We start from the raw sequence: 25,348 nt of genomic DNA, 5'->3' as shown, positions 1-25,348 counted from the left end.
TCAAGAACGACCAACAGTCTACGTAACACTAACAAACCAACAGCAAAAAGTGTATTGTCCAAGTGCATCCAGGAATTCTGAAAATGTCAAAGGCATGCCCAGCAGTCGGGCACCTAGACAAGGGGGCACTTAAGGGACTTCTGTCCTATCCTAGACATTTCCGAGGTGCTGCTCTCTCCGTAGGACCTGACAACAGCAACAAATGGCCTCTCCCCTAGCAGAAAACCTTTCAGGCTAGGACAGGAAACGACAAAAAGCTGCCTCCCCTCCCCCCCAGCATTACTTCACAAAGTGGTTAGAGGCTGGCAGGAGCACCCGCGCATCCCTAACCAGCTAACTCAGCTGACCAGCCGCGCGCTGCCCGACGGCCGGGGAGCCGCTTTCGAAACCCAAACCGGGCGAGCAGGGAAGAAACAAAGCCGTGGGCGGGGCCTTCCGCCGGGGAATCTGCGGACCGGGGAGGAGCATCCCTCCGCGAGCTCCGCCGCTCGACCCTCGCCCCGCCCATGCCACCCCCGGAGCCCGAGTCCGAGCGCCCGGGCCCGGCGCCCGGCGGGCCGCGGCTGCCGGGGGCGAACGCAGCGCGGGCCCCCGCACGACGCCCCCCGGGCGAGCGGCGGGCCCCAAGGACCGCGGCCTGGACGCGCCGGGGCTCCTGGCGCTGGCGTGGCGGCCTCCGGGCGCCTCCTCACCTTCTCTTCCACGCAGTTGACAATGATGGACGGGTACTTGCGGCTGAGCCAGCGAAAGAAAGCCGGGACTCCCATAGCGGCGGCGCAGCTGTAGGCGGCTGCCCGGCCCGCGGACGGACGTAACCAGAGAGACAGGCAGCAGCGGGCCACAGGCACTGGCACTTCCTCCCACGTGCACCCGGCGACAGGAAGTGAGGTGATGGCGCTGCCGCCTGGGAAGCCGGGAAGGAAGCTCCGGCCCGGCTGGGCAGAGCGGGCCTGGTCGGGGGCGGGGCTGGCCAGTGGAGCGGGTGGCGAGGGCAGCAGCCGGCGCGGCTCGGCGCGCGTTCTCGGCGGTACGTGTCCCGGAGCCTCTTCTGCAGCGGGCGCCCCTCGGGCGGGATCCCTGCGCCTCGCAGGCCGCCAGGGAGCCTTGGCCGGTCTGGTCTCCTCCTCTTTCCCACCTATCTTGATTCACGTAGAATCTAAGCATCTACACGCACTCGTTATTTCTGCTTCCTGCTTTCTCCCGGTTTTATGCCACAGTACGTATCTGGACTAGCAACCGTATTTTTAAAAAGTATTTTGCACTAATGATGGCTGGTTTGCATAAGTAACTCACTTTAAATAGTTGTAAAATGGAATGTACCGTTCAGCATCTAATTCAAGCATCCAGCTACATTTATGCGTATAAAATAATTACTGGTATCACTCTCCAGCATTTAATTGAGCGTTTACAATGTGCTAAAGCATTGGCTAAGGGATTCTCAAATTTGATCGTCACTTGGGCGTTCTGAGGGTGCTTTTATCATCTTCACGTAACAGATGAGAAGGCCAGGTTGTAGAGGGGTTAAGTCATTTGCTTATTCACACAGCTTGTGTTTCAGTCCAGGTAAAGATCATTTAATCCTCTGTCCTTGCACTAACAGAATACTTTTGTCCTTTGTTTTCTGATGGCTTCAAATACATTTTTTTTCAACATATAAAAAGGAAGGTGTGGAAGGGGAGTTATTTATGTCCGTTTGCTCAAGCCTGGAAGTCTGTCTCCCTGGAATCCCCTCTTGGCTTGATAAATCACACTGAATCCTAAAGGCTCACCTCAGGAGGCCTCTGTGAAAGCATTTCCCCCTACGACCTGGCATGCAGTATCCATGCCCCCTCCTCTGTGGTCTTTGTTTAAACTGCTGGTGTGGAAATTAGAGAGATGATGAACCCATATTTTACCTAAGGACAGCCAAAACTATTACCGGGAATTCTATCTGTGGTGAAGTCCTTCATTTCTCCTAGAAACAGCCCCTCCTCAATACCTGGCTTCCCTGCAGAAGTATCTTATAGGAACACACGCCGCAAGCATTTTGGTACGGGGATGGGTAGCTGGGCAAGCTTGGCCATTGAGAGCCCTTGCCCAGCATTTTTGAACTTCAAGCCATAAGGATGGTGAGGCAATCCCTCCCAGATGGTTGAAAGCCAAAAGATAAGAATGGGACTTACTGCCAGTCTGCAATGAGAGGAGCAGATTTAGTCCCTGGTTTCAGTGGGTTTTGAGTACAGCTAAATCCCTCTTCCTACAGTTTGGTTGGTAAACCTGTCCTTTAATTCCATGAACCAACAAATGATCCTTTTGCCCTAAGATGTTTTGGGCTAAGTTCCTATCCTTCGCAAAGGAAAGAGTCTTCTGCCAATTCATATCCTATGTATTCCCTCTTCCCCCTCTTCTCCAGAAATCTCTCCCAGCACATGAGCCCAGACTGGCTCCTGCCTGCCCTCACCTTCCATAGCACTCCTTGACTTATAACACATGGTGTTGTGTCTTACATTGTTTCCTATCTCGTCTGTGAACATCCTCTTTCCTCTAACATATCCGGATAAGCTAGGCTTTGCTGTGGTAATAAGTAATGCCTGAAATCTCATCAGCTGACCATATGTGCAGTTGAGCTACGCTACAGGGCTGTCCTCCACGGGGTGACTCAGGGATCCAGCTGCTTTCATCCTGTGGTTCTGCCAGCTCAACACATGACCACCACAGCCACTACCAAAGGAAGACAGGGCAGGAGGGCTGCCCTGGATGTTCTGAAGGGCCAGGCTTGATGGGGGCTTACATAATTTTTACTTGCATCCGTTTGACCAAATCCCAGTCACATGGTCCCAACCCAACTGAAGACAAGATTGGGAAATACAGTCTTTTGGAGTGCTCAAGAATAGGAACAGGAAACTGGATTGGTGAACACGCCTTATCTCTGCCACACTTTTTAATTAAGCTGCAAATCAAATTATTAAATATGTATTTAAGGTCCACAGTCCCTGCTGCCTGCCTGTGTTGGGCACGATTAACAAAATAAATCATTGCTTTCAAAGAGCCTACCATCAGTAGCAAGGACAAGATACAACCACAGCATAATAAAGCCGCGTTTTGACCTACGGTAAACAAGTCTCATACCACAGTGTATGATTAAAAATCCCAGATGAATTGCACAGACAATAACTGCTACAGACATTTTAAAAAGATAGAGATCTAGTCATCTAATGGGGAAATCAGAGATGATAAGTAGGAAGTTGAATGACAATGAGTCTTGAAATCTCAGTGAGATTCAATAGGAAAAAAAGGAGGTGTGTGTGGAAGGAGACACTGTGAGTTCCCTGGAAGTAGGGACATGTCTTTATTAATCTTGTTGTGGGCATCCAGTAGATTGTCAATATTTTTATTGAATTGAATTCTTAGAGCAGTAGTTCTCAAAATGTGATCCAGGGACCCCTAAGATCCCAGAGACCTGTTCAGGGGGTCCATGAGGTTAAAACTATTTTCATAGTAATATTAAGATGTGATTTTGGGGACTTCCCTGGTGGTCCAGTGGTTAGGACTCCGTGCTTCCACTGCAGGGGCCATGGGTTCGATCCCTGGTCCGGGAACTAAGATCCTGCATGCCGAGCAGCAAGGCCAAAAAAAACATGTGATTTTCCCTCTTCACTCTCATTCTCTGAGTGTATTGTTCAGAGGCTATGTGATGTGATAGCTCAACAGATTGAATATCAGAAGCAGCTGTGGCAACCCAGTTGTCTTCTATTAAGCCAGACACTGAAGAATTTCAAAAAATATAAAACAATGCCAATCTTCTCACTAATTTTGGGAAAAATAGTTGTTTTATTAAAATATGTTACTTATGTTAGCATGTTATGGGTTTTTTGTTAAAGTGAATTAATAATTTTCTTTCTTTTTTGCCTGCATCGGGTCTTAGTTGCGGCATATGGGATCTTTCCTTGCAGCGCACAGGCTTCTTTCTAGTTATGGCATGTGGGTTTTCTCTCTCTAGTTGTGGCACGTGGACTCTGTAGTTTGTGGCACGTGGGCTCTCTCCTTGAGGCTGCAAGCTCAGTAGCTGCGGCACCTGGGCTTAGTTGCCCCGCAGCATATGGGATCTTAGTTCCCTGACCAGGGATCGAACCAGCGTCCTCTGCGTTGGAAGGCGGACTCTACCACTGACCACCAGGGAAGTCCCAATTAATAATTATTTATTTTAGTATTCTAAGCATTTTTAAATTTTCTCAGGTTTGATTTCTAACATGGTAAATATTGACAGATATTATTACCTGAACAAAAGCTCTTTGGGGTGCTCAATAAGTTTGAAGAGTATAAAGGAGTCCCAAGGCCAGAAACTTTGAGAACCTCTGTCTTAGGACACAGAAACAGAAATGGAATCGCCAAGTTTCTGCTCTTAGAACCCATCCAAAGCTACTTTTTCAAATTTCTAGGATTTTGATATATTCAGATCTTGTCTTAAATGCTCTTTGTAGCACAAAACAATGTGCAATCATTATCACCAGGTGTAATTCACAGGTACAAATGAACATGACGTTGGTGAAAACATGTTTGTTCCTGTGCAGTCCTGTCCTCACTGAACTTAAGAATGCAGCTCAGAAAAAAAAAAAAAAAAAAAGAATGCAGCTCAGAAATGTAGGTACAGAAAGGTAATGCAGAACTGGAAATAACTGAAAGATGCATTTGTTAAGGCCTCGGTCTGTACACACTGCTAAATGTATTCAGAAAGCTTATTTCCCTGTAAACTTTCTCAGTCTGTCCTCACACCTTAAGTTGACCAAAGACATAAAACAATGAGCATCGTACCCCCAAAGCATGTGAGAAAGGGGATCTGTAGTCACATGACTTTAGGGGCTCTGGGTTGAACTGAGTTAAGCAGACTACATTTCTGTGGCCACGTTAGAGCCTTTTGGCATGCCCCATCTCGCAATTTCTCTAACCACAAAAATCCTTTTTTTTTTTTTTTTTTTTGCAAGGCCTTGTATCCCTCAGATACTTTTGGAGTGTGTACAGTGTATACAGGCTGCGACTGATGTTTTTGCAAACTTTGGCTGTATGTAGTTCGGTTTCAAAGAACAGGATTTGACCAAAGCCACAAGTCCAAATCCATACTTGTTATTACATGGATTTCAATGACAGATCCCATGCTCTGAAATGTAACCCCGAACAGTCAAAGCCCACCAGAATGTGATTCGCTTGTAAAGCGGGTATAAGACGTCCTAGGTTAGCACTATGAAAGCGTCCTGCTCCATTTCATTCCATAACATGACATTTGAGAAGATTCTGGCAGATTTCTGTTTAAGGCCACAGGTTGTATTGTCTCCTGAAGCAAAAGACAGGAAGTTGACAGAAGGCATATGTTTCAAGGAGTTGAACAGTCATAATTCCCTTTGGGGGTATAAATGGAGAAACTGGATGGAAAAGGCCTCCTTTAAAGGATAATAAAGTGTGAAGCACTAAGAAGTGTAGAAGGTATGACCTCAACCCTACAAGCTGATAAGCAGGCCCAGACTTTTATTTATAGTGACATGAGTGACATTTATCTGCCTTTCACTAGAACATCTAATCCGCTTGTCAAGGTGTGTCTTAAGCGGACACCTGATTTCTGGTCAGAGTTGGCAGGCTTCGAATACAAATGTGACTGCCCTGGCTGAAATTCATGACTGAAAAAAAATCATGGAGATATGAAATCATCGGGGAAATATATCAACTAGATTTCAGTTTGCCACAGAGAGGACATCACCTGAAGAGGGTATTGGCTTTGTGGTAGAAATTATGGTCTGTCAGTTAAAGTAGAAATGGGTCCAACAGGGAGGGGATATCTGTACGTGCATGGCTGATTCATTTTGTTGTGCAGTGGAGGCTAACACAACGTTGTAAAGCAACCATACTCCAATAAAAATTAATAAAAATAAATTAATAAAGTAGAAATGGAGATGAATTACTGGGGGGTTCACAAACCTCATTATCTCCCTACATAGTCCTTAAGTTCAGTTATGATAGAGTTGTAGCTGTCTCTTCCTTATGCCAAATTGTTAACAGAGTCCAGTTTTAGGAACTGAAAATCAACATGAATCAAGAACATCCACAGAAACTGCCCGACTTCTCTGTAGGAACTAAGGGGATCCAGGCTGTGGTTCTCTCTTCAGGGACTCGCAGTAGCAGACGATATAAGGTGTAATCACATTGAAAATTAAGTAGCAATAAGCAATTTCAATAGCAGTACAAGAAAAGGAAAACAAAGGCCATGGTTACTTCCAAACAAGTTAAACAGAACTTACTCTAAGAGTTCAGAGGAGAGAAAGAAGAAAAGGCTGTTATGGGCAGGGAGTCAAGCAAGACTTCATGGAGAAAGTGGAACTGGGAACAAGTCTTGAAGGAAGAGCCAGATAGGTAAGATTTTCACTAGAATGACGTGCATTAATTAACTCCAGGCCACAGGGATCCCATCCCCCCCGCACGCACACACGAACGCACACACACGCACTCTCCTCTCTGTTCTGTCCACATGCTTCCCGGGCCATGGCACCCACGCTGCTGTCCATGGTGCTGCAGTGTGGGGCCTCTATGTCACAGGCTGCAACTCACCTTCAGTCAAGAGGACAAGCACCTTAGGAAGGTCTGTCTTGTTTCCTCTGCCTTGTATGGCATTTTGCCCAAATACAGTTCTTTTTTTTTTAAACCAGCTTCGTGTAGATATAATTTACATACATTAAAATACTTCCATTTAAGTTCAATGAATTTTGACAAATGGACGTACTTGGGAAACCAACACTACAACAAGGATATAGAACAATTCCATCACCCCCAAAAGTTCCCTGTGCTCCTGTGCGTGCGGTGGCAACTCCCTCCTCACCCCTGGCCTCAGGCAACTCTTAATCTGCACTTTGCCCCTACAGATTAGATTAGTTTTTTCGAGAGTTTCCTATAAATGAAATCTACTGTTTATAGTCTTTTGTCTGACTTCTTTTCCTCAGTATAATGTTTTTGAAATTCATCCATGTTGTGTGAATCAGTCCTTTGTTTATCACTATGTAGATGTACCACAATTTGTTGGTCCATTCCCCTGTTGATGGACATTTGGGTTGTCTCCAGTGTTTGGGGATAAAGCTTCTGTGAACATCCATGTACAAGTTTTTTTGTGTGTGTTTGCAAATACACTTTCATTTCTTTGGAGCAAGCAAATACCGGGAATAAGGGCTGCTGGTAGGTATATGTTTAATGTTGTAAGACACTGCCGAACTGTTTTACAAATAGTTGTACCATCTTACCTAAACATACATTTGATGATTATAAGAATGGCCTCCATGAGCATTCTTGTCATTGTCAAAAACCTTGGGAGGATCTCTGATTGCTATAGAATGGAATTGATACTCCTTAGACTAGCATCTTTGGCCCTCTGCCATCTGCCCTTATTTTGCTTCTCCACCACCCTAGCATATGCTTACTTCACTCACTCACACACCATTGAACTACTTGCTCGTCCACAACTGAGCAAAACATAAGTGACAGTACTTCCAGCACATGGATTTGCACTAGTCCAGCTCCCCTTTTTGCCTCGTTGTCTATGTGACCCACATACCTACCAGCCAAATGGTCAGGGTAAGGCACCAACCTATATGCGTGACATCACATTCTTAAGGCAAATTTCACAGACATCATTAATCTCGAAATTTTGTCTGTCTCTAAACGTTCCGAACATGTTTCTAGGATTTCAGAAATCCTCTTTTTGAAGGGAAGGGAGTACAGAGAGCATTCTCTTGACAGATTCAGTCTGCAGACATTTAGTGAGCATCTACTAGGAGCAAAGCATAGTGGGAGCTACCATTTGTAGAGTCTCTATAGGATGGATGTGAGTCACTGCAGCAGTCTAAAAGGGGGAAGTAGCAGACGGCTCTAAGGGAGCCTGAAGTAACCACATGGGCTGATGCAATTTTACCTGAAGCACAAATGGGAAAACTGGAATGTACAGTTCATGACAATTACGAAGAGGAAGAAAACACGAGCAGCTCACCCTGTCTCATTCCTCATTCATTGTTTAAGCAAATAAACCTCAAGTGTCCATTTGGTGCTGCTGAATTGCAATGATGTCTGTCGCTATTAGAAACATCCTCATGGGGACTTCCCTGGTGGCGCAGTGGTTAAGAATCCGCCTGCCAATGCAGCAGACATAGGTTCGATCCCTGGTCTGGGAAGATCCCACATGCCGCGGAGCAACTAAGCCCAGGCACCACAACTGCTGAGCCTGTGCTCTAGAGCCTGCATCCACAACTGCTGAAGCCCACGCACCTAGAGCCCATGCTCCACAACAAGAGAAGCCACCACAATGAGCAGCCCGCGCACCACACGAAGAGTAGCCCCCACTCGCTGCAACTAGAGAAAGCCTGCGTGCAGCAACAAAGACCCAACACGGCCAAAATTAATTAATTAATTATTTTAAAAAAGAAGCATCATCATGAAAAGGATTTATAATGTCTTCTGGGCTCAGATGCAGTCTCTTCCAGGTAAAGCCAGGTAAACGGGATGGAGGGGAGAAGAATCGTGCATTTACAAAATCTCCAGCGGCCCGTTGTGCTTGTTAAGACAATGTCAATTTGAAGGAGAAAATACATTGGTATAGCAAGTGTGCACGTGCCATTTTTTCTTCTGTTTTTTTAAACCGGATTCCCACTGTTCTGCAAATCCTCATGTTCTTTTCTGAAATGAATCTTCCACCTGGACTAGTGCGTTTCTTTGTCCTAACACGTTACTCAAATAGAGTCACTCAAGAAACCTGAATAAGAACTAAGACATAGAATTGGGTGCTGTGTGGTGCAGAGATGAGGCGTGATTTGACTTCTGGCTGCACGATGTGGGAGTTAGTCCAGCACCATGGGAGAGCGCCTTAAATTAGTGCTCTCAGAAAGATGACAGAGGTAAGAATCCAAAAGCTTTTCTGTGCGTGAATGGCAGTCACGTGTTTCTATCTTTCTATCATGGGATCACTTGCTTAAGGAGAACTGGCTTAGAAACTTCTATCTTTTACAGAGAGCACTTTAGCCAATGGCCGGGAAAAACAGAGGCTTTTATGATACGAAAGACCAGTAGTATTTTTCATGCAGCTGATCCCACGACCCAAGGTGAATGAAATAAAACTCCAAAGAATGCATTTCCCTCGGTCTAGTACCCAGAGATCCCGCAGCATGTGAGCCTGACTTTTACTGTCCAATTCATAATCTCCTTCTAAAATCTCATTCATTTTTGCCCAGCCAGCCAGCACTGTCAGGCTAGGGATGCTACGATCCTAAAAGATGCTGCATTGGAGAGAGGGATAGACACCTGGAGCTTTAACTTTACCTAGTGACCCAAGTCACAGACCTGGCTCTAGACCTACTGTTATGTGGCCTTGAACGATCCTCTGGCCTTCTTTGGACCTCACTGCCCTCAGCTGTAAAGCGAGTTGCTAAACCAGTCACCTCTGAGGATTCTTCCGGCTCTGTCCGTCAGCATTAGACGCCACTTTCCTTGTCTGAATGCCTGTGTCATCTGTGGTCAGTATTTAATACGTTGACATACACAGCTTGTTGCCACTTGTTTTCAGCTGTGTGGGGCTTCCCTCCCTGGAGTCATTTGAATGCTTTCAGTAAATGTGACAAATCTTGACTGTGCATCTGTGTGCCAGCCTCTGTTGCAGGTGCGAGGTGTTCATCAAAAATTGCCTGTCCTCCTAGATTCTACCGTCTTGCTTAGCATGGGGAGTGGGGTGGGAGAGAGACGGCAAATAGTGAAGAAACAACGTATCATACTGTGTTGGGTTGTGATAAGTGCTCTGGAGTAAAATACAACAGGGTGCAGGGGTGGGGAGTGACAGTGGGGTGGGGCCTCTATTTTAGGGTCAAGGAAAGCCAACTTTCCATTTTTTAAATTGGAGTATAATTGACATATACGCTTCTGACACCAATTTCAAAGTGTAATTGCAGTTCTCCATCAAGCAATGCTCTGACACCAGCTGGGTGTCCCACAATTCAACTCAATTCTGACACTGTCTACCCGGAGATGGTGTCAGATCCCACAGGCTCAGGGCTTAGTCCCCCAAGACTGCCCCTCCCCCCACTTCAGATGCCCCTCGCAAGTCTGATCATCACCTGTGCTTCTGACCCACTGGCTGGAGGTCAGGGGTTCCCATGACCTCCTCAGGTTAGACTAATTTGCTAGGGTGGCTCATAGAACACAGAGAAGCATTTTACTTGCTAGCTTACTGGTTTGTCGTAAAAGAACACAACTCAGGAAACGGCCAGATGGAAGAGATGCACAGGGTGGGGAAAGGGCGTGGAGCTCTGGGTGCTACCACCCTCCCCGATTTCAACATATTCATCAACTCGGATGTTCTCTGAACTTGTACTTTTGGGTCTTCTGCAGGCTTCATCTAGTGGGCATGACGGATCACTGACTGCATTTCCAGACCTTATCTCCTCCCCTGAAATCAGAGGGTGGGACTGAAAGTTCCAATCCTCTAATCAAGGTTGGTTCTCCATCCTCATTAACATCACAAAAGACACCTCTATCAGCTCTGGGAAATTCCCGGGGTTTCAGGAGCTCTGTGCCAGGAACTGGGATGAAGACCAAATATATGTTTCTTACAGTAAGTCATAATACCACAACCTACCATAAGATGAACGGTTCTCAAATGTTCAGCCAGTGAGTTTCGGCAATTGTGCAGATGTGTGGTAAAGTTAAAACGTGTCTGAACATTCCAGAGCACTCTTCTCATCACTTCCTTCCTTTGAATTTGGACTGGCCTTAGTGACTTGATTCCAAGGCATGGAATGTGGCAGAAGGGACAGGATGTGACTTCTGAGGCAATACAGCTTCAACCTGGAGCCCTGTCTCCCCCCGCCTCTCTCTCAACCCATCCACCAGGCTGTGAGGAAGCCAAGCAGCCACATGGACAGGCCAGGCGTAGCCGTTCTGGCCGACGGCCCCGGCTGAGGTCCCCGCCAGGGGATATTGGTTTTCTTCTTATCACACCTGACGGGTGAGGAGGTGGGGAATCTGAGCACAGAGCTCAGGGAACCCCAGGCAGACAGCCTCATGAGGGAAGGGTCGGCAGAGGCCAGGGGCAGAGAGCTGGTGGCTGGGGACAAAGGTACGGGGGCTTCTCCCCGACCTGTGGTCTGCCTCTCTCGGGCCGGGGAGCCTCCCCTCCCCCCACCCCCATGATGGGAATATGGCCACCCCAGAGCCCCTGTTTGTAACTACCAGGGTGGGGAAAGATGGCCATGACCCCAAACTGCAGCTATTATAATACTTGACATTATTAAAAATCTCAGAATAAAGCTGTCTGCTGCCCTAAAAAAGGAGCCGGTTGTGTTCGGCAAATGGATGCAGAGTTAGGATGGAGGGGTCAGGAAAGGTCACGGACCAGCTTTGCAACTAAGCCATGCGAATGGGGACCCAGTGTGCTATTCTGTACTCACGGGGGGCCAACGTCATGTCGTCATCTCCCGCTTTCCGACAAGAGAGGCTTGGAGTGACATGAACTTTAGGCTTCTGAAGGAAATGATTGAGCAAGGCGCTGTGATGAATGCTTTTCTGGCCAGGGCAGTAGGGGCAGCATAAAGATTAAAACGCTCCGCGGGCTTCCCTGGTGGTGCAGTGGTTCAGAATCTGCCTGCCACTGCAGGGGACACGTGTTCGAGTCCTGGTCCGGGAAGATCCCACATGCTGCGCGCGTGCAGCAACGAAGACCCAACGCAGCCAAAAATAATAAAATAAATAAATCTAAAAAAAAAAAAAAAAAAAACCGCTCCGCATTTGATGATGAGCTCGGGCCAGGATGGGCCTCCAAGGGGAAAGCTGAGCCTCTTTCTGCTCACTCTGAGCAGGGCTCGAGTGTCCGCTGGGCTGAGAGGCTCTTCAAAGATCTCAAGTTTGCCCAGTAGGGGTGATATTGACCTTCCGGTTTGTTTTTTTTGGTTTTTTTTTTTTTGCGGTACGCGGGCCTCTCACTGTTGTGGCCTCTCCCGTTGCGGAGCGCAGGCTCCAGACGCGCAGGCTCAGCGGCCATGGCTCACGGGCCCAGCCGCTCCGCGGCATGTGGGATCTTCCCAGACCGGGGCACGAACCCGTGTCCCCTGCATCGGCAGGCGGACTCTCAACCACTGCGCCACCAGGGAAGCCCTGACCTTCCGTTTTTAATCAGTTGTTCTTCCCCTGAGGCCACGCAGAAGATGGGAAGCAATCTCTCCTTTCCCAGTTCTTGCAGAGCTGCTTCCGTAGGAAGAAACAGGAAGACATCTGACTTCCCAGGTCCTGGTATAGCCTGTGGGGGTCCTGCAGCATTCTTTTTTCTGGAGGTTTCCTGGGGAAAGAGGGTCGCAGGCAGGAACTGGCTAAAACAGGGTCATGGTCCCTTTCCCTCTGGGCAGGAAGGGACTCCACCTTAAAGGACTGAGATCACAATAAACCTTTGAAAGTCCTTGTAAAACATTTTTTAAATGTTTAAACATTTATTAGAATGAAATATTGACTCCCCCACGTGGTGTGAGGGCAGTGTAAGTGCCCCAGGAAACTTCAGAATCCTTCCTCACAATATCAAGAAGAAACTTGTGAATTTATTTGGCTTTCGGCAAGATAATGTGCAAACCGAGAATTATCACTATGGATATACCTGTTTCTTTACACAAAAAATCTTGCTTAATGCCAGGACTAGGGTTGGTAGCTCCCCTATATCCTGGACTCCCCTCTGTCTCTGGAGATGTCCTACTGCCTTGTCCGCCAACAGAGGCAGGAAAGCCCTGGGTTTGCTTACTTTCACCCTCTTAACACCATTGCTGCAAAAAAATGTTATCTTCCTCTCTCTTCCCATGCCCAGGTCTCACTCTTTCTAAGCACCCCCTCCAGAATGATTCATCTCTACCCAAAAAAGATGCAGTGAAGACAGCATGATGGAGGCAGAGGTTCCCACAAGGGAAATGCACAGCTTGGAATTACTATCCAGAGAAATCAATGAGCCACCAAGAAATAAAGTAAGAACTGAGAGAAGACCCACGAAGAAGCCAATATACCAAGTAGTGAGCACGCTGGGTGTTTATGTGCGAGCAGAAATGAAAATGTTATATGTGGAAGCTCTTACTCACCTGGACTAGTTTAGAATAGTGGTCACCACAAATTAGCAACGGCTCTCATTGAAACCTACAACGTGTGAAGGAGGTGGACCAGGAGAGGAGCAAAGAGTGGCCCAGGTAATAACCACAGCAGGACTTCTAGTCACCATCTTCTTCTCCAGTGAAATGCCTTTTGAGAATTCTTCATGTCTATGAAAACCAGGAGCCTTGGTGGCTCCTGGAGTTAAAAAAACCATTATAGGAGAAATTTTGGGGGCACAAATGGTGAAATTAGAATAGGGACTATATATTGGAGGGCATTACAGAATTAATGCTAGTTGTCTTAAATATGATAATAGTACTGTGATTAGGTAGGATATGGCCTTATTGTTCAGAGATGCAGGCTGGAGGATTAGATCATCAGGGAAGAAGAGGGGACCACAGGGGAAGGGAGAATGGAGGTAATGAGAAGCCCCAGCTGGGCTGCTCACGACCTCACTCAGCCAGACAGGAAACATGCGGTTTGGAGTATCTATCGCTGCACAAATCCACCAGCCCCAAACATAGAGGCTTAAAACAATTGCTTATTTGCTCCCAACGTGGACTTTGGGCAGGCAGCTCATCTTGGCTTCACTCAGACTCACCAGCTCTGGTGCTCACAAGGCTGGAGGCTGAACAGAACAACTTGCTGTTGGCTGGGTTCCTCAGTTCTCGTCCACGTGTCCTGCCCACAAGGCCAGCGTGGGCTCCCTCACAGCTCAGTGTGGGCTCAGAGCAGCCAGACTTCTGACACGGGCCCTGGCTTCCCTCAAAGTGCCAAAGTGGAAGCTGCCAGACCTTCCTAGGCTTGGGGCCTGGAACTGGCACCATGTGGATTCCGCCTCAGGTCACAGGGCCAGGCCAGATTCAAAAGACTTAACTACCAGGGGGAGAGGGTCACTGGGGGCCACTAGATGGACAGTTCACCACACACAGGGATGTGGGCCTGTGGCCAGCGGCAATTTCCTACAGGCCAGCCAGCAACCACAGGAACAGGGCACGTGAGAGATGGCTGTGTTTCAAACACCTTCGGCTCCTTGATTACACCAGGGCTGTTGAAGCGCAGAGATCAAACTGCTCCATGAAAAAAAGGGTAAACAAGGGTTTCCTCATGCAGCACCTCCCCAAGAATTTCAGAAGCTCATATGCGTGGGAGGTTTAACATAAAGTGTTCCCTGAACCTATCTGACCATGGTGCACACTTAAAAAAAAAAAAGACTATCATTTGGTACATTAGGACTGTAATGACTCCAATTTAGTTGTTTTTTTCTTTTAATTTAATAACACTTTAAAAAATTGTGGTAAAATACACATAACAGAAAATGTACCATCTTCACCATTTTTAGGGGTGTTAAGTACATTCATATTGCAGTGTAACCATCACCACTGTCCCATCTCCAGAACTCTTCATCTTGCAAAACTAAAACATTAAACACTAACTTCCCTTTTCCCTCTCCTCCCAACCTCCCAGGAGCCACCATTCTACTTTCCATCTCTATGAAGTTGACTACTCTAGGGAACTCATATGAGTGAAATCATACAGCATCTGTCTTTTTGTGACCAGCTTATGTATAGCTGCCCCTGCTCTCTTTTGATTGCTCTCTGCGTGGAGTATCTTTTTCCATCCTATCACTTTCAACCCATTTGTGTCTTTAAATCTAAATTGAGTCTCTTGTACACAGCATATAGTTGGATCATGTTTCTTAAAATCCATCCTGCTGATCTCTGTCTTTTGATTGTAGAGTTAAATTTGTTTACATTTAAAATAATTACTGATAAGGAGAGACTTACTTGTATCATTTTAACTTTTTTTTTCTAGATGCCTTATAGCTTTTTTGGTGCCTCATTTCTTGCATTACTGGTTTCTTTTGTGTTGAGTTGATTTTTTGCAGTGAAATGTTTTAATTCCCTTCTCATTTCCTTTTGTGTATATTCTGTAGCTATTTTCTTTGTGGTTACCACAGGGATTACATTTAACATCCTAACATTATAGCACCAGTTGGAATTTATGCCAACTTAACTTCAATAATATAAAAAAAAAAAACTCTGCTCCTAAACAATTCTGTCCCCACCCCTTTCAGTTACTGATGTTACAAAAATGTCTTTACACGTTGTGTGTCCAAAACATAAACTAGTAATAATTTTTTATGCATTAATTTCTTACATTGTATATAAGACAAAATTATAAACAAAAGTTATAATAATAGCTTTTAAGCTAATATTTTTAAAAATGTATTAGTCTCTTCAATCAAGTAGAATATAAAAAATTGAGTTATAAACCAAGGTTAAAATAATACTAGTGTTTACAATTGCCCACATCTTTATCTTTACTGAGATCTTGATTTCTTCAAATGGCTTCAAGTTACTGTCTAATGTCCTTTCATTTCAATCTGCAGGATTCCTTTTAGCATTCCTTGCAGGAAAGGTCTAGCGGCAACCAACTTTCTCAGCTTTTGTTTATCTGGGAATGTCTTCATTTCTCCATCACTTTTGAGGGACAGTTTTGCTGGGTATAAGATCCTCGGTTGACAGTTTTTCTTTCAGTACTTTGAATATAACAGCCCCACTGCCTTCTGGGCAAAAGTTTCTGGTGAGAAATCTGCTGATAATCTTACTGAGGATCCCTTGTATGTGATGCATTACTCTTCTCTTGCCGCTTTTAAGATTCTCCTTTTGTCTTGGCTGTTCTATAGCTTGATTATAATGGGTCTTGGTGTGGGTCTCTTTGAGTTCATCCTATTGGAGTTTGCTGAGCTTCTTAAATGTTTATAATCATGTCATTCATCAAATTTGGGAAAATTTCGGCCACTATTTCTTCAAATAATCTCTCTGTCCCTTTCTCTCTCTCTCTCTCTCTCTCCTCTTTCTGGGATGCCCACAATGTTGGTCCAGTTTATGGTGTCCCACAGGTCCCTTAGGCTCTGTTCACTTTTCTTCAATTTTTTTTTCTGTTCTTCAGTCTCAATAATTTCAAATTGTCCTATTTTTGAGTTCACTGATTTTTTTTTCTTCTGGTTGCTCAAATATGCCTTTGAATCCCTCTAGTGAATTTTTAATTTCAGTTATTGCACTTTTCAGCTCCAGAATTTCTTTTTCTTTTTTTTTTTTTTTTTTTGCGGTACACGGGGCTCTCACTGCTGTGGCCTCTCCCGTTGCGGAGCACAGGCTCCAGATGCGCAGGCTCAGCGGCCATGGCTCATGGGCCCAACCTCTCCGCGGCATGTGGGATCTTCCCGGACTGGGGCACGAACCCGTGTCCCCTGCATCGGCAGACGGACTCTCAACCACTGTGCCACCAGGGAAGCCCCAGAATTTCTTTTTAGTTTCTTTTTTGATATTTCCATTTTGCTCATACATTGTTTTCTTGACTTTCTCCATGTCTTCCATTAGTTCTTTGAGCATCTTTAAGACAGTTGTCTTTGTCATCTAGCAATTCTGCCATCTGGTCTTTCTCAGTGATGGTTTCCGTCAGGTTCTTTCTTCCTTTGAACAGGCTGTTCTTTCCTGTACACCTTGTGAATTTTTGTTGAAAACTGGACATTTGAATCTAGTAATGTAGTAACTCTGGAAATCAGATTCTCCCCCTTCCTCAGGATTTGCTGCATTTTGGTTTTGTTTTGTTGCTTGTTGTAAGCTGTGTCTCTGGTGGGGATAAGCCTGAGGTATAAACATCGATCTTCTCAGGTCTTTTTTTAAACCTGCATATTTCCTTGGGCATGTACCTTTCTCTGGTCTTATGTGTTGACTTTATAAATTCCCCTGTATTTGTGGTTTCTTTTCAAAATCCTAGACTTTAAATGTCTGGCTCCCAAAAGGGAAAAGCAGAAAAATGAATGGAAGTGGAAAAAAGGGGTGCTGGCCCTTTAATTCCCTTGGACGTTGCTTCAGCTGGAGCGGGAGGGGCTTGCAACACCGAGGAGGGGTTCCACATGGGCCACCTACCTATGTTTCTGCACCTCCAAGATCAGAAGCAGCAATCAGAACACAGAGCCCCAGTTTTTGGAGGTCAAGGTCCCTATTGCCCACGCTGGCTCCCCAAAGCTGCCCATAAGCTGCTCCAGGAGCTCTTGCACAGCTGCCTGCCATGTGGCTAAGGGTCGGGGGTGGGTATCAGCCACTATGCTGGGAGCTGAAATTGGCTGGACTTAACTGCAGTTTACCATCCAAACCCTCCCCTGGAAGTTGCAAGCCTTTGGATAGGCTCCAGAATTCAAAGGCAGTTACAACAGCCACATCCTGCCAGTGCAGTTGTAATCTGGGCGAGGAGACAGAGTCCTGGGGCTTCCTACCCCACCACCTTCCCAGCAACCTCTCTCCTCCTGTTTGGACTCTTGTCCTCCAGGCGTGGAGGATGAGTTTCTCATTGGATCATAATCTTGGCTTTTCTGCTGCCTGTCCTCAGTGCCAACATGGCACCTGTCCCCTGATTCTTATGATGTACATTAATAGCCTTCCTTCTCCCACATCCTCCCAAGGGGATTTGCTGAGGTTCAAGGTCACCTTGGCTCAGAATGTGAGACATGAGAGCCTAACATGAGCTCTCTTGTTATAAGAACATTCTAATTTCTCACAGGTAAAAATGATCACCTGGTCATGAACCTCCCTTGGCACACGCATGCCTGGAACTACTGAGCTCCCAGCGTCCGCTTGCCAAACTCCTATTGGTTCTCTGAGACTCACCCCAAAGGTAATGTCCTGATTGAATCCATGCACAGACAGTCTATCCAATCCTTTAGGTGTGTTTCCACAGAACAGCAAATAATACCATTAGATATTTTCTGCGTGCCTTTGTTAAGTGAGTGATTGAATAAATCGTTACTTCTTATATTATTGCCAAAACATCTATGAGAAATGTTTGAGCTGGAGACCGGATGCAGGCACCTCTGAAAAGGGAGAAAGAACTAGTCCTTGGCAAACATTGGGACAAGGATGCAAGACTGACAGCATTCCCATGGCTCTGGAGGGAGTGATGTGGTCTGCTTTCGGTTGATTTCATACCGTTGGCCTAAGTACACTCACAAGTGCTAGGAAGGCCTGGCAACGGGACCCTGCGAACGCCACTTAGTAAGCTACTACGGTGATTAAACTGCAGGATGCTGCAGAGTGCCTTCTTAGCTCTTTTCTCTAGCACGTCCCCTCAGCTGGGAAGCATCCGGCTTTTAATTTGGGAAAGCAGGAGATGGCAGGCGTCCTGTCCATCAGCGTCATCTGTCACCATCTTTGAGCTGCCAGCACGACAGCTGGGGAAGAGCGGGTTCAAGTTGACGGGCAGAACGTTTTACATCGAATGAGTTTGTGTGGAATAACAGTATAATAAATAAGGCTCTAGAGGAACCCGGTTATCACTTGCATTCCAAAAGTGAGATATGGCCTCACCAGGAGCTCACAGAGCCATCTGTCGTCAAATAGTCTTTGTGTCAAAGGCTGGACTGGCCTGAGGAAATGGAAACATCAGCAGAGGAGAGCAAATGACAACACTGTGTCTTTTCCAAAAGATTTACAGGGAGCCACCTCCAGGAGCTGGAGATTTCCAGACGATTTGGAAATAAATATATAAAACCACTACCCAAAGCGGTGAGACTTGAAATCCTGGCTGCTGAATGCTAATGAGTCTTCCCACTGGATAAGTTCAGTTTCTGTCACTCGGGGTACGTTCTTGAGTAATATAATCTTTATCTGCTTGGATTTGGGGCTGGGATTACTGTGATCTCCTTTAATGTGTTTTTGCCAGTTTGATATATCAAAATCCGATCGTCCCCGAAGCACTCTGCTGATGACACAACCGCTGGTGACAGGAACACTGAAAGTGGATGAAATCTTGAGAATTGGAGAAAAGCTGTAGGGATTTGTGGTTGTTTGGTTTCCTCGTTTTTTTGTTGAGGAAAAGGAGGAGGGAACTCACAAGCTGACACGATAGAGAATTGGGCGTAAACAACACCTCATGGGTCAATAGCACAACCACCAGCTGAGTGCCGCAGACCACGTGTTGACGGGAACGTCTGGGAGGGCAGAGAGGCGCTCTGGCCATTGGAAAAGGAAATGCATTAGAAGAGCAATTCATTGAGATGAAAAGTTCAAGGCTAGCCAAGTCCCAGGGGCAGCAAATGTGGGAGATTTGATGGGCCTTATCTGCATAAGGTCTTCAGCCTGGACTGGCCCTGGTAAGGTTTAGTCCTGGAGGATGTGCGAGGTTCCACTGTGATGGGAGACCCTGCAGTGGCTGCCCTTGGGAATTACAGGGTTGGGTCCCTAGGGTCAGAGTTCAGTGAGGCCGACTTTGGTGGTTCAAACTCACAGAATTCGCCTCTGATCGGGTTTCCCTGTTTGGAACAATCCTTCCCCAGTGTATCTCTGGACCAGGACCAGTGGACATTTACAGCACGGATGGCAGGGTGGTCCCCACCTCCATTTGCCCCCTTCGGGGCGCCTCACTGTGTGGCAGAGCCTGCAGAGCTGAAAACGCTACCCTCCAGCCTCGACTAGAGTTCGGCTGTGATTTAGGGAGGTCCTACCAATCGGACGGACCTGTGTGAGACTTGGAGACTGGTTTCGTTCTGGTGGCCAGGAACGGGAGTTATTGCATAATGGGGACAGAGTCCCAGCTGTACAAGACAAAAAGAGTTCCGGAGACGGACGGTGATGACGGCTGCACAGCAAGGTGAATGTCCTTAATGCCACTGAACTGTACACTTAAAAATGGGTAAGGTGGTAAATTTCATGTTATGTGTATTTTACCACGATTAAAAGTTGTTTTTTAAAAAATTTTTTTTGGGCCTTGAGGCTTGTGGGATCTTAGTTCCCTGACCAGAGATTGAACCTGGGCCCCCGGCAGTGAAAGTGTGGAGTCCCAACAACTGGACCACCAGGGAACTTAAAAAAAATTGTTTTTTTAATAAAAAGAAAAATCATTCCACTCTTGTGCATATATAAAAAGGAAAATATAGGCCGAATCAATAAGTTAATGCTTTTCTAAAACTCACGCATGTGTAGAACTTACTCCTTCTAAATCACTTTTTGATTCAGAGTCACTGATGCCCAGGTTTACCAGCATCACCGGTCTCAGTACCACGAGCAGCGCAGTGAGGGTGAGGCAGCATTTAAGGCCGCTCCACCGTATCCAGGATGTTCATCCAGGTTCCTGACGCCCATTCTGCAAGTCCTGATGCATCAGCAACACCCACGCCCTGACTGCTGACTGGCCAACATGGCATAGCCCAATCTCAGAGCTGTTAAAACATGGGGAAACAGTGTGTGCCAGAAGCAATGAAATACTCTTCTTCACTTTTATTAGCTGGCCTGGATGAGCCTAAAACGAGGCTACCAAAACGCTCCCTCTAAATGGAAATCTCGTCCCCTGTTTAAAACCCTTCAATGGCTTTGAACATTGACCAAAAGAACAAAGTCCAAACCCCTCTGCATGGGATACAAAACTCTTCACGACCTGTTTCTTTAAAAAATTATTAATTAGGGCTTCCCTGGTGGCGCAGTGGTTGAGAACCTGCCTGCCAATGCAGGGGACACAGGTTCGAGCCCTGGTCTGGGAAGATCCCACATGCCGCGGAGCAACTGGGCCCGTGAGCCACAATTACTGAGCCTGTGCGTGCAAAGAAGAGTGGCCCCCGCTTGCCACAACTAGAGAAAGCCCTTGCACAGAAACGAAGACCCAACACAGCCATAAATTAATTAATTAATTTTAAAAAATTATTAATTATTTTAAGCACACAAACATGTAGAGAACAACATAACATAAATAATGTGGTGCAAGCAACCAGATTGGAAAATATGACAAATGTTTGCACTTTGCCATGTTTGCCTAGAATATTTGGTTTTTAATCTAAAGGAATAAGCTGTTCCCGGTGCATTGATGTTCTCTGTGTGCACTGCTCGTCCTATTGTCCTCTTCTTCCCAGGGCCAATCGCTCTCTGGAAGATGTGACACATCCCTTCCATCCATGTTTTACACTTTCACTTTAGCTGAACCCTTTCCTCCCTCCCTGTAATAACACACTGGATTGTTTTGTGTTTTTCACTTTTACGTATATTTTATTAACTGTCTAAATCCTTCAGCAATGTGTGTTTCTCATCATTTTCCTGTTGGTGGGCACTAATGTTTCCCCATTTTTACCATTTCTAACAATAGGGCAGTTAACATTTTGAGCACGTCTCTTTTGTATGATAGTGAGAGTTTCTCCACAGCAGCGTTGTTAGTAGAAATATCATAAAGCCCCAAATGAGAGTTATATATGTAACATAAAATGTTCTAGTAGCCACATTAAAAAATATAAAAAGAAACTGATGAAATTAATTTTAATAACATATTTTAACCCAACATAGCCAATATATCCATCTCAACATATATCCAATACATTAATGAAACACCTTACAGTATTTCTTTAAAAAAAAAATTATTTATTTATTTTTGGCTGCGTTGGGTCTTCGTTGCTGTGCGCGGGCGTTTTCTAGTTGCGGCGAGCGGGGGCTATTCGTTGCAGTGCACGGGCTTATTGTGGTGGCTTCTCCTGTTGCGGAGCACAGGCTCTGGGCGCGCTGGCCTCAGTAGTTGCAGCACGCGGGCTCAGTAGTTGTAGCTCGTGGGCTGTAGAGCGCAGGCTCAGTAGTTGTGGTGCACAGGCTTAGTTGCTCCGCGGCATGTGGGATCTTCCCGGATCAGGGATCGAATCCGTGTACCCTGCATTGGCAGGCGGATTCTTAACCACTGTGCCACCAGGGACGTCCAGTATTTCTTTCATAAAGTCTTCAAATCTGAAACAAATTTCTCAGTTTGGATGAGCCACATTTCAAGAGTCACACGATGCTGGTGATTACTGTATAGGACAGCGTGACTGTGAAGTATGTATTTAGAGATGGAAACATAGGGTCACAGGATATGACACGCCATCTGCAACCTTGCTAGATATTATTAACGTGCTCTTCAAAGTGTGCAAAAGTCACCCTTCCCTGGTGTCCTTCCCGACACTCAAGTGTGATCTGCCTGCCAATCTTGGCTCGTCTGCTGGGTATGAAAAGGCACCTAATTGTACTTTTCTTTGTTTGCTTTCCTGGTAAGTTTGAGTACTTTTTCATGTTTACTGATCACTTGGGTTACTTTTTTCTATGAATTTCTCATTCTGATCCTTTGTTCATTTTTCTGAGTTACATTTTTCTTGTTGATACGTGGTTCTTTATATATTCTAGCTACAGAGCTTTGATGGACATGTATCTTACAAACGTCACTTTCTAGCCCATGATTTGTCTTTGCATTTTGTCATACAGAAAATTTTAATTTCAATGTAATATTTATCAATATTTTCCTTTATGGGTTTGTGCATTTTCCGTGTCGGTTAAGCAATTCTTCCTTGCTTGGAAGTCATAAAGACACTTGCCTATTATTTTTTTCTTTAAGAGTTTTAAAGTTTTCCTTTTCACATTTAGTTCTTTATTCTAGCTGGAATTTTCTTTGTGTTAAGCTTGATGTAGAAGATTTACCACCTCACACCCAGTAGGATGGCTGCTATCAAAAAACACCAGAAAATAACAAGTGTTGATGAGGATGTGGAGAAATTCGAACACTTGTGCACAGTTGGTGGGAGTGTAAAATGGTGCAGCCACTGTGGAAAACAGTATGGCAGTTCCTCAAAAATTTTAAAATAGAATTACCATATGATCTAGCAATTCCACTTCTGGGTACATACCCAAAAGAATGGAAAGCAGGGTCTCCAAGAGCTTTTTTTTTTTTTTTTTTGTGGTACGCGGGCCTCTTACTGCTGTGGCCTCTCCCGTTGCGGAGCACAGACTCCGGACGCGCAGGCTCAGCGGCCATGGCTCACGGGCCCAGCCGCTCCGCGGCATGTGGGATCTTCCCGGACCGGGGCACGAACCCGTGTCCCCTGCATCGGCAGGTGGACTCTCAACCACTGTGCCACCAGGGAAGCCCTCCAAGAGATATTTTTTATGCTCATGTTCACAGCAGCCTTATTCACAAAGTATGGCACATACATACAATGGAATATTATTCAGCCTTTAAAAAGAGGGAGTTCTGGCACACGCTACAGTGTGAATGAACCCCAAGGACATTATACTGAATGAACTAAGCCCGTCACAAAAAGGCATACTGCATGATTCCACTTATATGAGGTACTTAGACTAGTCAAAATCACAGAGACAGAAAGTAGAACGGTGGGTGCCAGGGCTGGGGGGAGGGGAGGATAGGGGCTTATTGTGTCATGGGAACGGAGTTTCAGTTTTACAAGATGAAATGAGTTATGGAGATAAATGGTGGTGACAGTTGCACACAATTATGAATGTATTAAATGCCAATGAACTGTACGTTTAAAAAATGGTTAAGATGGGGCTTCCCTGGTGGCGCAGTGGTTGAGAATCCGCCTGCCGATGCAGGGGACGCGGGTTCGTGCCCCGGTCCGGGAAGATCCCACATGCCGCGGAGCGGCTGGGCCCGTGAGCCATGGCCGCTGAGCCTGCGCGTCCGGAGCCTCTGCTCCGCAACGCGAGAGGCCACAGCAGTGAGAGGCCCGCGTACCTCAAAAAAAAAAAAAAAAAAAGGTTAAGATGGTAAATCTTATGTATATTTCACCACAATAAAAAAATAGAAAGGGGAATTCCCTGGTGGTCCAGTGGTTAGGACTCTGTGCTCTCACTGCCGAGGGCCCGGGTTCGATCCCTGGTTGGGGCACTAAAATCCCACAAGCGCACACTGTGGCCAGAGAAAAGAAAAAGAAAGGAAAAGAAAAATGTACTGGGGAAAGTGGGAGGGCTTCAAATGTACCATTAATGAATGAATGAATGAATGGTGGGAGAGAATAGGCAGCGAGGGAAGGAGAAGGGACTTTAACCTAGAGAGAAGATGCCAGATATTAAGAGATGACAATGGAAGGAGGACTGGGAGCTTCGACCTCAGTCTCAGCAGGGGCGAAGCCGTCTCCCGACCAGGGGAGGGCGAGGCTCGAGGTGCGGGTGTGGGGCGTGCTCCCCTCGGGAACTGACAAAGAGTCACTACAGATGCCACTATCCACTGAGAGGTAAATCGAAGCAAAATACATACTTTATGATTGCCATATAACACATTTAATTTTGTGTTTTGCCATGTGGATTGCCAACTGGTCCAGCATCACGCACTGAAAAGTCTGTTATCGCCTCATTGATTTCTCAAACATCTGTCTGTACCCAGCTCTCACGCCTGGGATTTTTTTGCGGCCTCTATCTATTCTGCTCCAAGTTTCTAGCTTTGATCCGGGACCACAGGCCTAAGTACGATTTTTATAATAAAATCTTGACATTTGCTATGGGAAGACCTTCTCTTCTTTATTCTTCAGAACTGTCTTGGCCATTTTGGACCTTTAAATTCCTTCCGAGTTTAAGGAGCAGCTGGTCAACTTCCGGAAATGACCCGTCGGGATTTTGATTGAAATAGCATTGACTTTTTGGATGAATCTGGACAGAACTCGTGCTTTTAAGATGAAATCTTCCCATCCATGAACATGTAGTTCTCTGCTGTCAATGGATGTTTAAAATTTTGTCCTTCACTAATTTCTTAAAATTTAAAAGATTTTTGACATGTAATTTTTATTACTGTAAATGGCATCTTTAAAAAATTTATTTTCAGGACTTCCTTGGTGGTTCAGTAGTTAGGACTCCGCGCTTCCATTGCAGGGGACGCGGATTCGATCCCTGGTCGGGGAGCTAAGATTCCACATGCCGTGTGACATAGCCAAAAAAAAAAATTTTTTTTTTCAAACTGGCTTTCCTGGTGTGTCACCATACTACTGATTTTTGAAGTTGCTCATAAGTTGCTCTTATATCAAAACTCTCACTGGTTAGAACACTCTGCTCCAGCGTCTGGATCTTCTTTGGGGACAACCGTATAGCCCGTCAACCACACACACCTGTAGCTTCCCCCTCACTCCCAATCTGCAGCCCCACTTTCTCTCGGGCGCCCCTCCAGCCCTCATCCTTGCTGCACGTGTGTCTTGCATTAGCCTCCCGTGAGGACTGTTTCATTTGCACAAGTTCTGTTGTGTCTCTGGGCCTTGTGGGGGTCATTTCTCTCCCTGGAGTCTCCTTGTTCCCCTAGCTCCACCAGGTTTCATGCAAATGTCACCTCCCACGTGAAAGGTCCCTAACTCAGCCGCAGGAGGAATGGTTTCTTCATTCCTCAGAACTTCGGGGACAAAGGCATCTCCCGTTAGGGACCATGCACGACGTGCTGTGCTTCAGGCTTTGTC

At 46.0% G+C, this 25,348-nt stretch overlaps 1 protein-coding gene and 1 long non-coding RNA gene across 3 annotated transcripts in view; one reads left to right on the top strand and one right to left on the bottom strand.

The window, feature by feature from the left end:
- Positions 1–866, bottom strand: part of XRN2 (5'-3' exoribonuclease 2) — an 80,017-nt gene extending 79,151 nt beyond the window's left edge. For both annotated transcript variants that reach the window (XM_030872480.2, XM_030872481.2), the window contains exon 1: positions 693–866. In XM_030872480.2, the coding sequence (XP_030728340.1) occupies positions 693–767 (75 nt within the window). In that variant the 5' untranslated portion in view covers positions 768–866. The remainder of the gene's footprint in view (positions 1–692) is intronic.
- Positions 729–20,640, top strand: LOC115861548 (uncharacterized). Its single transcript, XR_009559058.1, has 4 exons — positions 729–1,216; positions 10,384–10,486; positions 12,839–13,208; positions 17,683–20,640. It is a non-coding gene; the product is annotated as an uncharacterized lncRNA (long non-coding RNA).
- The last annotated feature ends 4,708 nt before the right edge of the window (positions 20,641–25,348 follow it).

Source organism: Globicephala melas, chromosome 15, assembly GCF_963455315.2.
Source record: "Globicephala melas chromosome 15, mGloMel1.2, whole genome shotgun sequence".
Lineage (NCBI taxonomy): Eukaryota > Metazoa > Chordata > Mammalia > Artiodactyla > Delphinidae > Globicephala > Globicephala melas.
This window is presented reverse-complemented; position numbering and strand designations above follow the sequence as displayed.